The sequence below is a fragment of the Empidonax traillii genome, unplaced genomic scaffold, assembly GCF_003031625.1.
Source record: "Empidonax traillii isolate 1590-97213 ecotype Southwest subspecies unplaced genomic scaffold, ASM303162v1 scaffold72:size2462915, whole genome shotgun sequence".
Classification (NCBI taxonomy): Eukaryota; Metazoa; Chordata; class Aves; order Passeriformes; family Tyrannidae; genus Empidonax; species Empidonax traillii.
In genome coordinates this window covers 396,007-409,675 of record NW_020955265.1, presented here as the reverse complement: position 1 = coordinate 409,675, position 13,669 = coordinate 396,007, and the positions used below count along the sequence as shown (strand labels likewise).

The 13,669-nt window shown below is 46.9% G+C and overlaps 1 protein-coding gene across 1 annotated transcript in view; it reads right to left on the bottom strand.

The window, feature by feature from the left end:
• The window catches only part of RSPO3 (R-spondin 3), a 63,680-nt gene extending 58,854 nt beyond the window's left edge, over positions 1 to 4,826 (bottom strand). Inside the window, exons 1-2 of the mRNA XM_027880530.1 lie at positions 4,679 to 4,826; positions 4,280 to 4,425 (exon numbers count right to left, since the gene is read on the bottom strand). Of these exons, the coding sequence (XP_027736331.1) occupies positions 4,280 to 4,425; positions 4,679 to 4,755 (223 nt within the window). The 5' untranslated portion in view covers positions 4,756 to 4,826. The remainder of the gene's footprint in view (positions 1 to 4,279; positions 4,426 to 4,678) is intronic.
• Between the last annotated feature and the right edge of the window lie 8,843 nt (positions 4,827 to 13,669).

Below are 13,669 nucleotides of genomic sequence, written 5' to 3'. Positions count from 1 at the left end.
GCATTTTGAAAGAGAACTAATACTGAGTAATTCAATCCTGCCCAAGGGGGCTGCTCAATGGCTGCTTGCTTGGCTAACTTCTGCTTTAAACTGTTGCAATGAGATACCAAATTATTCCTTTTTAAAAAAGTTGGTAACAGCACCTATCTTATATGTAGACTATGCAGTATTGCCATTTGTGCCGTGCCAACCCTAAATGTTCACGTAGATATGAATAATATATATAGATGGTGAACTATTTAAAAAAATAGCTTCCAGAATGCAGTGTCATTTTAATTAATAATGTAATTCCTCTTTTCTTGTTGACATTTTACCTCCTTGTGAATTGCACCCTCCACAAGAGTATAAAAGGACTGAAGACACAATTTCATCAGCTTGTGTTTTGTCAGTACTTTCCTGGTTTTGTTTTAGTTTATGTAGTTATTTTACAAAGGGACTGTTACACATCTCCTTCATTTTGAGTTTTAGGTAGTTGAAAGCAAACCCAGCCAGAGAGGCAGAGTGTTTGCAGAGTGGAGCCCTTCACTCATAATTGTGAGCACAAGCAGATGCTGGAAGACCTGCAGTCCCACACCGGCAGAGGAATGGACAGAGGAGCACTGGCTGGCAGGCAGGGAGGCAAGCAGGTAGGCAGACAGGCAGGCAGGCAGGCAGGAAGGAAGGAAGGAAGGAAGGAAGGAAGGAAGGAAGGAAGGAAGGAAAGATTAGGGATCCTGAACATGCCATTATAGCAAAAGGCAGGAGGAAAAACTTCAGATGGGTTACCAATAATCATGGGAGCTCTACATCCAAATTGCGCTTCCACGGTCATACAAATTGTTTTAGTCCCAGATGTAGGAGTTGTGATAAAACTACAGAATTTTCTATCACTTTGCTTATTCTAGAGATTTCCAAATTTAGTCTATGGCTCTCTGGTAGTCCATAGGGTCATGGCAAATGGTCTGCCGGTCATTCACAGACCTGCAGCTAATAATACTTCACTTCCGTCCATTAGAAGGTCAATGAGAAAGATACATAACTATCAGTACTAAGTTTTGGGGGCTGGTGGTGGCAGAGCCAAAATATTTTTGGACTATTGACTTAATCCTACTTTTTTTCTAAGCAAATTTAAATCACTGGCAGATGCACAGAATTTCTTTTTCACTGGTATGCTACTCTGTACTCAGTTGCATTTTACTCCGTCTTGTAGGACTCAAACAACTTTATTAAACTTAATTGCTCTTATCAGAACAAACCCACAAATCTCTTTGCTGATGGTATGATTGCTTTTGAACTTTTATCGATCCTTTCCTATGTCTAATTATGGACCTGATCCTCTGTTTGCACTCTGTTCTTGACTTCAGGGGCGTTTAATCTCAGCACAGCCAACTACGTCTTTACAACAGGTCATGAGACAGAGATTTTGGATTCTCCAACTAGAAATTTCAGTTGTATGTAGTATGGAGAGTGAAAGGATTGCAGACTTGACATTTCTCATAGTAAAGATTACTTTGGCAATAGGTATAAAATAAGCAATGTTTCGGGACCAGATTCTTCTCATGGGGTAATTTAGCAAAGGAATTTCAATTTATATCAGCAGAGAGTCTGGCATAGTGTATTCTGAATTAGTCAGTCCAGACTTTGTTATATCTTTATGTTAAAATGTGCGAGTCTACAATACAATTCATGGAATGGGGGACTTGGATAATAAACAAAATGAAGTAACATGGATTCACAGGTTAAAGAGAAATTTGAAAACACTTCCCTAGCTATGGGTTTATGATTTCTGGTTAAAGGAGACTATCTGATCAAAAAACACAGAAATCCAGAGAAAGTCTTCCACGTAGTAGATGAATTTGACAGGTGCCCTCTTTATCTGCACGCTATAATTTATTCCAAGTTGTACTATTCACTAAAAGTATTTTATGGATTTTTAAAGCCAAAGTGATCAGTGCAAGTGACTGTAACCACTTTTACAATGACTTTCATAAACACTCACTCTCTAATTTTTGCTTCAGGCCGAGTAACAACTAGTTACACTAAAGTATGTTTTACAACCAGCTGGATTTGAAGACCTCAGCCAGTGGACCGATATACACCATGGCCAGGCGAGATGTTCTGAAAGGCTTTTTGTCTTCACTGCCAAAATAACAAGCCAGATTTCCATCCTTACTCTCTAGCTGTGATTTTTTTCAGCCACTTGCTCTGCTGTGAAGTTATCTTAACTCTCGCATTTTAACCATAAAACTTGGAGCAAGCACTCGGTACCTCCTCGACTTTGTACCAACAGGCTAAACACCCGCGGCCAACGCTCCCGCCTCTATTTCCTGAAAAGTTTCGCTGCTTTGCGGGGTGTCTGAGAACGACCGAGACGGAACGGCGCTCGCCTGGAGATTACACCGCATCTGCCCCGATTCCTAGGAAGAGGCGGCTGCATCGAGAGCGGCCCGGGGCGGGAGGGAGACCTGCCTTCCCTGGCCGAAACGGGGGCACGGACCGTGCCGTGGCGATGCGAGCCGAGCACCTGCAACCGGGGCTGCCCGCCGAGCACGGGACAGCAGAGGTCGCCGCCGGCCCGGCGCTGGCCCGGCGCACCGCGCACCAGGTGCCGGACCGAGGACGGGCGGAGGGGGCCAGATCTGCGACCCTTGCCCCGCGGGGGATCCTGCCCCCCAACCCCTACCGTGCCCCCGACCCGGGGCTGAACCTCTCCGCCGCGCCTGTCGGGGTACCCCCCCGGCTGGGGGTGGGGGCAGGGGGCAGCCGCAGCTTGCGGGTTTAAAGGAGTGGGTGGGAAGTGATGGAGGCTGCGGAGCTCCCCCTTGCCAAAGATAATAAATCGGATGCCCTGACATGTTTTACTTAGCCCTTAGTGCTCCCTCGCTGCGCGGCCGTGGGGATCGGAGGGCTGGAATCCCGGTCTCTCTCGTCCTCAACTCCGCTTTAGGGGCACTTTAGGTGAATCAAACCTTGTTTGCAGGAGGCAAACCATACAAAGGAGGCTTTCAAGGGCCAGCCATGCCAAGCAGGGCAAGGGAGTGAAGACTGAGCAAGAGAAAATTAAAATAATAGTACCTCCCCTCCCTGAGGAAGTAACTCAGTTACTTCTAGCTGATTAAATGCAGGCTGCTGTGTTTTATGACATTTCCTCGGTGTCTGCAGCTGTCAGGGAGAGCGTACAGGCATGAGCAGCCTCTCCGCGGTAGGTGCGCAGAAAATGCTTCCTCCCCAGAAACGGCGGCGGGTCCGAAGCAGGCGGGGTGGCGAGGCCGGGTCGGGGGCACGTCCCGGAGGCCCCTCTGCCTCATCCCGCTGCGCCCGCGGCTCCTTGCGGGGCCCCGGCAGAGTTCTGCCCGGTGGTCCTGCCGGGGGGGGTCACTGAGGATCCGGAGCCACAGCCCGCCCGCCCGCCCGTGGCAGTGCCCCGCGACCTGGACAGCGCCTTCCCGAGGGGGCGACTTCCTGCTGCCTCCTTGTTGTTCCCTCCCCGATGATGGGGGGGCTTTCCTCGTCTCCTCGGGGCGACAGCTCCCTGGGAGTTGCTGCCAGCACCCTGGGTACTGCCCTGTGCCCTTCGATCCCCCGCCTGCCTCCTGCCTTCGCCTCTGACCCAGTCGGCGATGGACAGGGATCGGTTAAATCAGAAGGGAAGAACCCACCTCATTCCATGCGATTAAAATTAAAAATGTAAAAAACCGCAAACAAACAAACAAACAAACAAAAAACAACATTCGGGGGCCGCAGTCCCAGGACAGTGGCGATGGGTGACTAGTGGCGAGTGGAGGTTGGAAGGTAAAGGGCCGGACAGCGCCGCGACAACCCACCCCCTCCACACACATTCCGCGTCGCCGGGCGCCAGGCTTAACCTATAGCGATAATCTGTACTGCTAGTTCTCGGGGTGGGGCCTTCTTGACCGGGATGGAGAAAGGCGCTTGGGGCATACTGGCAAAAAGTTACCTGTCGTGCCATCGCCCTTTCCCTTTAGGAAGAGGAAAAACCTAAGAGAGGACGTTCTCCTTTACCAGAAACTAAATTGTAAAGGACCAGACTAAGGTCTTCCAGAGCCCGCGCTGTTCATCCCGGTGAGGCGAGAAAGAAGAGCAGAAAGAGGTCAAAAATCTCCTTCATCCCTCCAATTGAATGAAACTGCCCGGAAATCCGCTCGGCCGCGCCGCGGGTGCGGGATTTGGTTCCCCAGCGCACTCGCCCGGGCACCGGGGGCACAGAACCCCCCGGACAGGTGGACAGCACAAAGAGAGGAAGCAGAAGTTATCAAAGTATAAATCTCTTCGCACTTACTTCTTCCCTGTCGCCGTACCCTGGAGGCGTGCTGGCTGCCAATGTATTCCATAAAGTTCAAAGTGATAAAAAACCAAGAAATCAGTCGCAATTGCATAGTAACCCTTTGAGAGTTCAACTTCTCCTTTTCGTCCTTTTTTTCTTTCCTTAAAAAAAGAAATAATAAACCGGGGTGGTAGGCGGCAAGGGATGAACACAGCAGCAGAAATACCTGCACTGAGATCCAAAGCTGGGCTTGGCCGGCTTGATGGCTTTTGCCTTTTTTTTTTTTTTTTTTTTTTTTTTTTTTTTTTTTTTTTTTTTTTTTTTTTTTTCTCTTCCCTTTTTTTTTTTTTTTCCCTTCCCCTTCGCTTTTCCTATTGCACTTTCCAGCAGTCTGCCCCGCTACCTGCCGCAAACCTCAGAGGGCAGTCAGCAGCGGAGAGGAGCCGAGCAGCCGCCGCCGGGGTCCATGCCGGACCGGTGGCCGGCAGCATGTTGTGCGGGTGCCGGGGTGCGTGCGGCTGTGCGCGCCCGTGTGTGCGCCGGGCGGGCGAGGTGCCGACAGGACGGATGGATGGATGGCGGTGGGAGAGGAGTGTGCGAGGGCGGGAGCGGCGGGGGGGCAGAGGGAGGACCCAGCCCCGCCGCCGCCGCTCCGGAGCAGCCGCGCTGTGCGCCGCGGGCACCGCCAGCCGCCGGGCGCAGGTGGGCCGGGCCCCCCCGGCTCTCCCGCCCGCCGACCAGGAGCCTCCGGGCTTCATGCGGGAGCTGCTCCTGAGCGAGGCCCCGGGGGAGAGGCCCCGGGGCGGGGCGGGCCGGGAGGAGCCGAGCCCCAGCGCCCCGGCACGGCGGGGGGAGGCTGTCCGTGCCCGGCCGAGCCCTCTCGGGGCACGGGCTCCCGAGCATCCTCCAGCGGCGGGGACCGCGGGCGAAGGGGCTCTCCAGTCTCGCCAGCAACCCCCGCCTGGAGGTTTCCACTCGCCTCCCCTCCGCCGCCAGCCTTCCAGGGGTCACCGCGGAGGTGCCGCTGCCCTCCGCGCCCCGGCCCCTCCGTGGGGAGGAGCCCCCCAACTCGCCGGAGGGACGGGGCGGGGTGCTCAGCCCCTTCCCTGCGGAGGGGGACACAGCGTGGTACCCTCCTCTTCCCTGAATCTGCTTGCATCCCTGCTCGAAATGGAGATGGGGAGATGGGAGGGGGGCGGTGAGAGATTTTCTCCATTTTGGACTTTCCCCACGGGACAGGGGTTTTTCGAGGTGGCTTCTCTGGCGGGACGGGGCAGAGCAAATCCACATGTCCTGCCGGGGCCGGGGGCCGTCCCCACGGCCGGCTGGCGGCAGGCAAGGCACGGGGCTGGCCCCGGGCTGGGGCCGAGCGGAGTCGTGCGCCCGCGGGTGAACACAGCAGCCTGGCGCCGGTGCCACCGGGACCCTCGGCAGAGCCCCGGCACCGAGGGCACAGCTCAGCTGCACCTCGCCGAGGCTAGGCCGACTGTTTGACAGCCAAGGGTTTATTTTTGGGGTGAAGGGGTAGGCTACAAAGGGGGAGGTGAGGCTGATTCAAGGGAAAACCGGCGACTTCACTGAACCCTTTCTTGCTTCCATCCTTATCTCAGTCCTTATCCTCCTAGCCTATCTCTGCGACGAGAGAACGAGCCGTGTAAATCGGCGCTGATCGCATCAAGAACTTCAGCGCTGTGAGGAGCAGCCACTCTAATTGTAACTGTTTTCCTCAGTCTTTCCCCCCGCTACCCCTCTCAGAGCTGTTAAATATCTGTACCATAAAATGTGCGGGATTTAAAGGTCTGTGGGAGGCTCCCTTTGAAAAGGACTCTGGGGAAAGCCTTTCTAATCCAGGATACTTGAGCCGGATGGGGTGGGATTGCCAGAGAGGCATAAAATAAAAATCATTCGGCAGACAAAACTAGGGGCTACCCTGACATGAAGAAAGTGCATTTGTCTCGATGTTTTGTTTTTTTGGAGATTGAGACTTTTCGTGTGCTAGTGTGTGTGTGTAAATATCTGAGCAAGTCAGGCGAGTGACATAAATAAACAAGGCTGTGGAGAAAGGATGGGACATGTATGCGAGCCAACCTGCAGCTAGCCAGCCAGCTCACTCGAGCAGCATTAGCACCAGTGGGCAGAGAAAGCATGTCAAAAAATAAACGCTCTGTGAGAAACATAAGGAAAACATTAAACAAACGGGGAGTGCACTCCCTCTCCTTGCCCTGACAAAGTACGGCTGAGAAAACTCTGCTTGCTGCCTCTCCAGCCTCTTCCCTTCCCTGTGTCCCTGCTACAGCAGAGATGCATGGGGCAGATGTGTTGGGAGACAGACCCAGGAACTGCATGGGTCACTCAAGAGCCTCAGCAAAACTGACTTGTGAGGTGCATGCCAACCGAGGGCCAAGCAGTATGGCAGGGTATGCATGAGTGACCAGCAGTGGTGGAGGGGGGGGGTGGGGGAAGAGGTCGTTTACTTGCTTTGGAAGAGGAGCAGAGGTATAGACAGAGGAGAAAACAAAAGCTATGCCTTGAATCAAGATGAGATCCGAAAAACAGCAGGGCAAGAGAACACCAGAAAGTCAGGTTACCCCCCCCCCAAACCATCCCCATTAGGGGGGGGGGAAAGTCACCCAACAACAATAACAAACCGAATCCATAAACAGTTATTGCCGTTCTGCAATAAAAGGGGAAGATTTGTATCGTTGAAATGTGTGGAAGGAGCTTGTTCCAGAGCAAAACTTTGGCATGCAGTTCTCTGTTTATGTCGCTCATCCCGATGGATGAGATATCGGTGGCAAAGTTCAGGCTGACATCAGCCCAGGGGAGGCAGAGCCAGCGGCCAGGCTGGGCTGCGCGGGGCTGCACAGCTGTGCCTGGGCCTGCGGCCTGTGGATGACCGGCTTCGGGGGGATCCGGCACACAGAACACCTCCCCTCACCAGGCCCGGGGATGTGAGGAGCCAGCAGCAGCACACACTGTGGAGGGAGCTGGATGGAGTGTGTTCCTTGCAACTGCAACGGATGAATCAGAAACAGCTCCCAGGGTGGTTTTATGTGCTGCTCTGTTTTGGGGTTTATTAAAAAGGGTGGGGAGGGAGAGAATGGCTGATGATCTGTATGTTGCTGGAAAGTCAAATATATCTGTTTTACTGAACTACATTGAAACCAGCAGCAGGAGACTGTAAAAATCAGCAAGATATTGTTTTGCTGGGGGCTTTTTTTTTTTTTTTCCTTTTTTTAAAGAAGAGTAATCCTTTAGTGAAAGAGTAATAGTGTGTGGTGTTTTCACTATTGCAGTTCTTGCTCTGTGGTTTTTCTGTGTGAATTTCCACAGCTAGAAAATGTTTATTTCAGTTTTCTGAATAGCTAATAGATTGTGGGAAAAAGAAGGTGACTTCAGGATACTTAGATTATATCCAAAATAAGATAATAATATTCAATTAATAGCTGATATTTTGCTTGCTTAAAATGGCACTCTAGTAGTAAAAACTAGCCATGTGAACAGGACAGATGAATGCTAACCCTTTGTCATTCTTCTCTAGACTGGAAATAGTTTGTGTAAGTGAACAAAAGGGTCACTAATTTGCCTTTTCAACTTGGGAAACACAGTAAAGAAATAAAGGCCTTGGGTTACTTCTGATACAAAACTTGAAAACGAAACATACTGTGTCCAATACAATATCCTAATTTTTCATGTGCTGATCAGGACTCAGACGACATAGGTCAGATTTCACCACCAAGGACTCATCCCTTTAGCATCCCCACAGACCTGAGTCGGTCATGTTTCTGAAGGGAGAAGGGCTGGAGGACTGCAGCAGGCATCCTGAGTAAGGGTTGCACAACCCAACACATCTACGATTTGTTAAATACCAACAATACTCTTGGCACTACACAGGACTCCAAATCATGACATTCTTTGCACCAGATTTTTTTTTGTGTGTACAAATCAAGGGGCAAGTAGAAATGAGCAAGGCACTCAGAGAGACACATATGTATAAGAAATTAGCCAAAACACAAATGCACACACATATTTATATGTGTAAGTATGTGTGTGTGTGTGTGTGTGTGTGTATTACAGTTCTTTTCCATGTTTCCCAATCTGACAGTTGTTACATTTCTCTGTTTCCTAGCATAACCCATTTGTTCTTTAGCCATGTTCAGTTTAGGAGGTTAATCTTCTGTAACATCATGGGCATTCTCAAAAGCTGTTAATATCACAGAACAGAAGATCTTATTTCCATAGTCTAAGTATACTGAAAGAAGTGAGTGATGAGAAATGCTTTACTCACAAGTTGGACCTATGTGTACTTTTTAAGAAATAAACTTATTCCTAAAGATCCAGTCCCAGTATCCTTAATAATGTCTTTACGTTTCAGATATTTAAAATATCTAATGGCAGAACATTAACAACATGTCCAGCAGAGAACAATCCTTCACTGGCAACAAATAGATTAGATGACCTAAGTGATTTTTCCCATCTCCAACTTGTGCAATTCTGTCATTGTAATAAAATCCCAGTGTAATCAGAGTTTGCAGGATCAGGCCCTAAATTAGCATGTCAGACTGGACTACCCCTCAGCCTGGGTCAGGTCCAAAGCCTGCTGCTGTCAGCTTGACCTTTTATCAGTCTGAGAGAGTTTTGGATCTGGTCTTCTGGATTACACTGGAGGAGAGATGAATTATTGTTTTATTGTATGTGTAAGAAAAAAAAAAAAAGCATATTTGTGGGAAAAACACACAAATTCTGCAGCACAAACCTTCCAGATGCAGTTTAGTTAAGGAAGTCCAACAGGAAGGTCTCAAAATGAGAGCTTTTTGGCACAGGGGAAATTTTAGCAGTTAATACGAGGATGATCAAACCATGCTAAGTCATTGTTTCCCTGTATTCATCTATCAGTTGGTCGTCTCTTGGACTTGCAATCAGATTGTAAAACTTTTGGGATGCAGACCATCTTTTTGTTCTGTGTTTGCAGAATCTGTGCCTAGAGCAATTGTGTCTACCAGAAAAAGTCTCAGCATTGCCATGGAAGTATCTGTGTATTTTGAGTGTAAATACTCATTCTAAAACAGAAGCAATTAACATAAAGGTGGGTTTTTTAATGTATGCTAAACTGGGGGGGAAAAAAAAAAAAGCTTTTGATCTAGGTAACTTCAACCACTTAGAAGACAACACCAGAATAACTGTACTGACTTAAATTCATGCATCAGTTTGCCCAAGTATCCTTCTCCTGTGGTGCCAGACCGTAGGGTGGAACTGTAATAACTGAGTAAATCTGGAGGATGTGAGTAACCAGCAACAAAGGTTTCACAGCCTTCTGACACATCCATTTGTCTAGGCATTGATTTCTCCATGATTTGGGAGGATTTGGCAGTGTTTCCTGTGAATTTCTTTGGTGTTAATGTCAATTTAAGTAGATTCCACACTTACCCGAGTGACTTGCTCATTCCCACTTCCTGGGCTGTGTTAGTCCAAGGATTTGGGAAATATCAGGTTGAAAAATGACACAATTTTTTAAATTTTTTTTTTTTGGAGATTAACTTTCCTGATCTGGTTTACCATGAGGAAACAGGAATGAAAAACCTGACATGTAAAACAGTAAGAGCAAGAGGTGTCTCAAATAGGTCAGTGGAGAAATCCCACTACTGAGGGTGAAATTACAGGCGTAGGGTCCCTTGGAAAGGTGGGAACAAAGGAAAAAGCTGATTTCTTTATGTATGCGCTCACACCACACAGAGCATGGCTGATAGGCACGTTTTCTGGTGGGTATGAAGAAGGATGATGATGCATGGTGTAGATGGAGCTCATGTGCTGCAGTTCCAGGTGCCCTGAACAATGCCATCCCATTGCCAGGACATCCTGAAGCAGTTCAGCCCCAGTGACCTGAAGTCATAAGAGGTATTACAGGGTTGGTAATAGCTGTAGATGAGGAACTGGGCAGCTGCTGTCACAACATGAGGCACAGAGTGTGCAAGTATAGGTTACCCTGCCCTTTGCTACTGGGGAAGTGCAATAGGAATCTGGCTGAGCCACGCAAAATGGGTTTTGGGTCCCGTGTAAATAAACACAGTAAAACAGCAGCTCTGTCCCTTCTAAACAAGGGCTGGCACAGCAGAAAATGTTGTTCCACTGGTCACACTTTGTGACATTTAATCAGGATTTTAGCAGGTGAAGACAACTACCATGCTACTTAAAATGTTACAAGAGAGAGTCCCTCACTAAACATTGGTAAATGTGTCACTGATACTTATTCTATGAGACCTTTCAGTGACATATGATTGTATTAGGCCGATAGTGCTGAGTAATCTAAAAAGAATTCTGTACTCAATTGCTTTTGTTACTTATTTCAAGGTGTAAATTGCAGGTTCTGAAAAACTGCAAAATAGTAGTCCCAAAGAAGGCTATTCTCTGCTTGACTGTGGTGCACTTGTGACATGGTGTTCATGAGAAGAACTTTTAAGCACAAACTGATGTCTGTCACTATGACTAGGGAGTTTGAAGCAATTGCATATGTTGAATCAGTTCATATTTTTATTCAGTTCATCAGAGCTGAAATAAGCCCTCCCACTTTTCTAGAGAGAAAAACATTCCCTAATCAGATCCTTACCCTTTTTGTGTACCTTCCAGCATGTTTCTGACCACTGTTAATGACTGGAAAGGATCACACTGTGTTTTACTTCTGAACTTAGTTCTCTTTTCATATGAGGCTGATGACTGGTAAAAGAATAACAACAATTTAGTGATGTGGAGCTTCTGCTAAGCTAATATATACATCTACTACATTGAATAAATTATGAATCAGGGATCAGGCAGCTACAACTTGAAAACCAAGATTTCATGAAATATGATGACATCTTAAACTCAGGAGTAACAAATCCTAACTTGTAGGCATATGGCTTTGCAAGCAACATCCAACATTCAATAGTTAGACATCTATAGTCTCCGAATAAATTACGGGAATTAGGTGTACCCACCAAACTGCTATCAGAACCAACATTCATCCTGACCTGAGAGCCAGCAGGAGCTGGCAATAAGGAAACACCCAGTCCAGCTGCGTTTTCTGCCCAGCTAAATATCTATCCATGCTTAATTCAGCCAGCCTCCTCCATTTGGGTAGAAATGAAGATCCTTTCTTTCAAAAACAGAGAGTCAATTTTATGTTTTTCTTGAGTTCCCTTTAGTATAGCAGCGCAATGGCAATGAAACTTGGCCAGTCTGTGGACCTATGCTCCATGTGTACCTTCCATATGAGTGTGACTTAGGGTGCAATTGCATCCCACATCCTAAGCTCCCAGTTATTCTCCACAAGCTGCTTTGCTGCATCTGTGCCACTTCAGAGATTCTCAGTGTCAGACAATAACAAGAAACTGATTTTAAGGCACATGAAGGGAAGTTTCATTTTCTGTCTCTCTCTCTTTTTTTTTTTTTTTTTTTTTTTTTTTAAAAAAAAAAGAATGCTTGCACATTTCACATTAAATGGAAACTTATGAGCAGAAACTGGTATCTCCAGGCTGCATATATCCTACACACTAAGCAAAGTCACTATCGTTACCATTTCTATTTTTCTGTCTTTGTTTTGTAAACAAGCTTGCTGAGAGGGGCCTGGTTCCACTGGTGGCTGAGTCTATTTCCTCAGTGAATTTAGCTCTGTTACCCTCATCTTCGGCCCACAAGCTCTCACATGAGAGTCCTGCCTGGGCTGGCTCTGCAAGCGCTGTACTCTGAGGAGCATTCACCCCAAACAAGGAAGGACATTGAAATTTAATTAGGTGCTTCCAGCCTAAGCAGCGGCTGAAGATGATTCTTAAATCACAGCTTTCTGCGCAGCTATGGAAGTTCCTGTTTTGGTCAAATCTCTCATACCAACCTACTTTAATGTGCCTGCAAAGTTGCATATACTAATAACATCCAGGACATTGCAGGGAAGAGTTTCAGGGTTCCTTATGTGATACTGTCCCATGAATCCTCCACCTAAAGTGAAATAAAATCTCCAGCTGTTAAATGTATTAGTTACTTATCTTTAATAGTTAACCATTTGGGAGGGGTTTAGTACCCACAGACTCACAGAAAGGCATCTAGAGTAGCCCTTTGCAGCAGGACTTATTAAGACGTTATTAAGACTTACTAAGGACATTGTTAAGAAATTGAAGATTCCCGTATAAAACATTTATTTATTAAGTGATTTTTGTCTGCATCAGTAGCTTCTACAGTTGTTACTGGCAGGCCATTTAGAGGAGACCAGGCAGTTTAACCATGGGGTATGGATATAAGGACCACATGTGTATGTATTGCAGGAAGAAGAAAGCTAATTTTGTAATATGGAGTCAAGCAGGGCATATGGTAGATAACAGTACCCTTTCACATTCTAACACAGGATTGAGATTTCTTAACAAAGGCAATAGAGTTGCAAAACAGCATGACTTTGTTGCAGTCAGTAATTAATGAGGTGCTAAAAGTGCCTAAACAGAGGATCCCAGACAGAGAATGCATGACTCAAGAGGATAAGAAGCCCCCATCATTTCAAACAACAGTGTCATTTAAATAAACAAGCAGCAAGTCGCTGGGTGTGTGAGGTGGAAAGGGAGCAGCAGCAGCAACATGCTCTGTCAGCCAGCGCTGTTTTGCCTGTGAGAAACCAGTTGTGCTTTTCCAAATGCAGCCAGAGCTTTAAGGTGTGAAACATTTGTTTAATTCATTATTGGGACGGGGGGAATCACTCACTCATCGGCGCTGCAGGTTTTCTGGTGGCATGTCGGGCAATTCGATTTATAATCCATGAGTAGTGATTGCCCTGAAGGCTTTTACCGGCTCCATACTGTGCAGGATGAAGTCTACCTGGCAGACCTTTGTTTTTTTCCTCGGAAAAGACGTCATTTTCTGTGCTCTCAGATGAGATATAAACTTTTTTTTTTTTTTTTTTTTTTTTTTTAAACAAGCTTGGGAGATTTTGTGTCATTCTGCAGTGCACTCCAGGATTATTATTTATTTTAAGCAAAACCAATTCCAGTTCGAGTATTAAATGAAAATAGCAAAGGTTTATAAAGTGTTTGTCCTGTAATGTTTACTTTCTTTCCAACCAAACATTTATAAATAGATTGAGAGAAATGTGGCAAAGCACCAAAGTCGTCTACTAAGATATTTCATAAGAAACTATAATGTAAAAGTGGAATAAAGGAGCACTTTTGGAAGTGATGTCTGTTAGCGAAATCTTTTTTTTTAGGGGGATATGATGCAATGTCATGTTACCCTTTGGAGCCTATAGCATAGTGATCCAAATTTATTCCTAGAGGGACTGCAGTGCAGTACATGTGTTGTAGTTAGACTGAACTTACACGTTCATGCAGCTAAAAAGAAGGTAGACACCGGTGTTTTTTTCCAGTTTCTTTTGTGGCTTTAGAAAACTAGCAA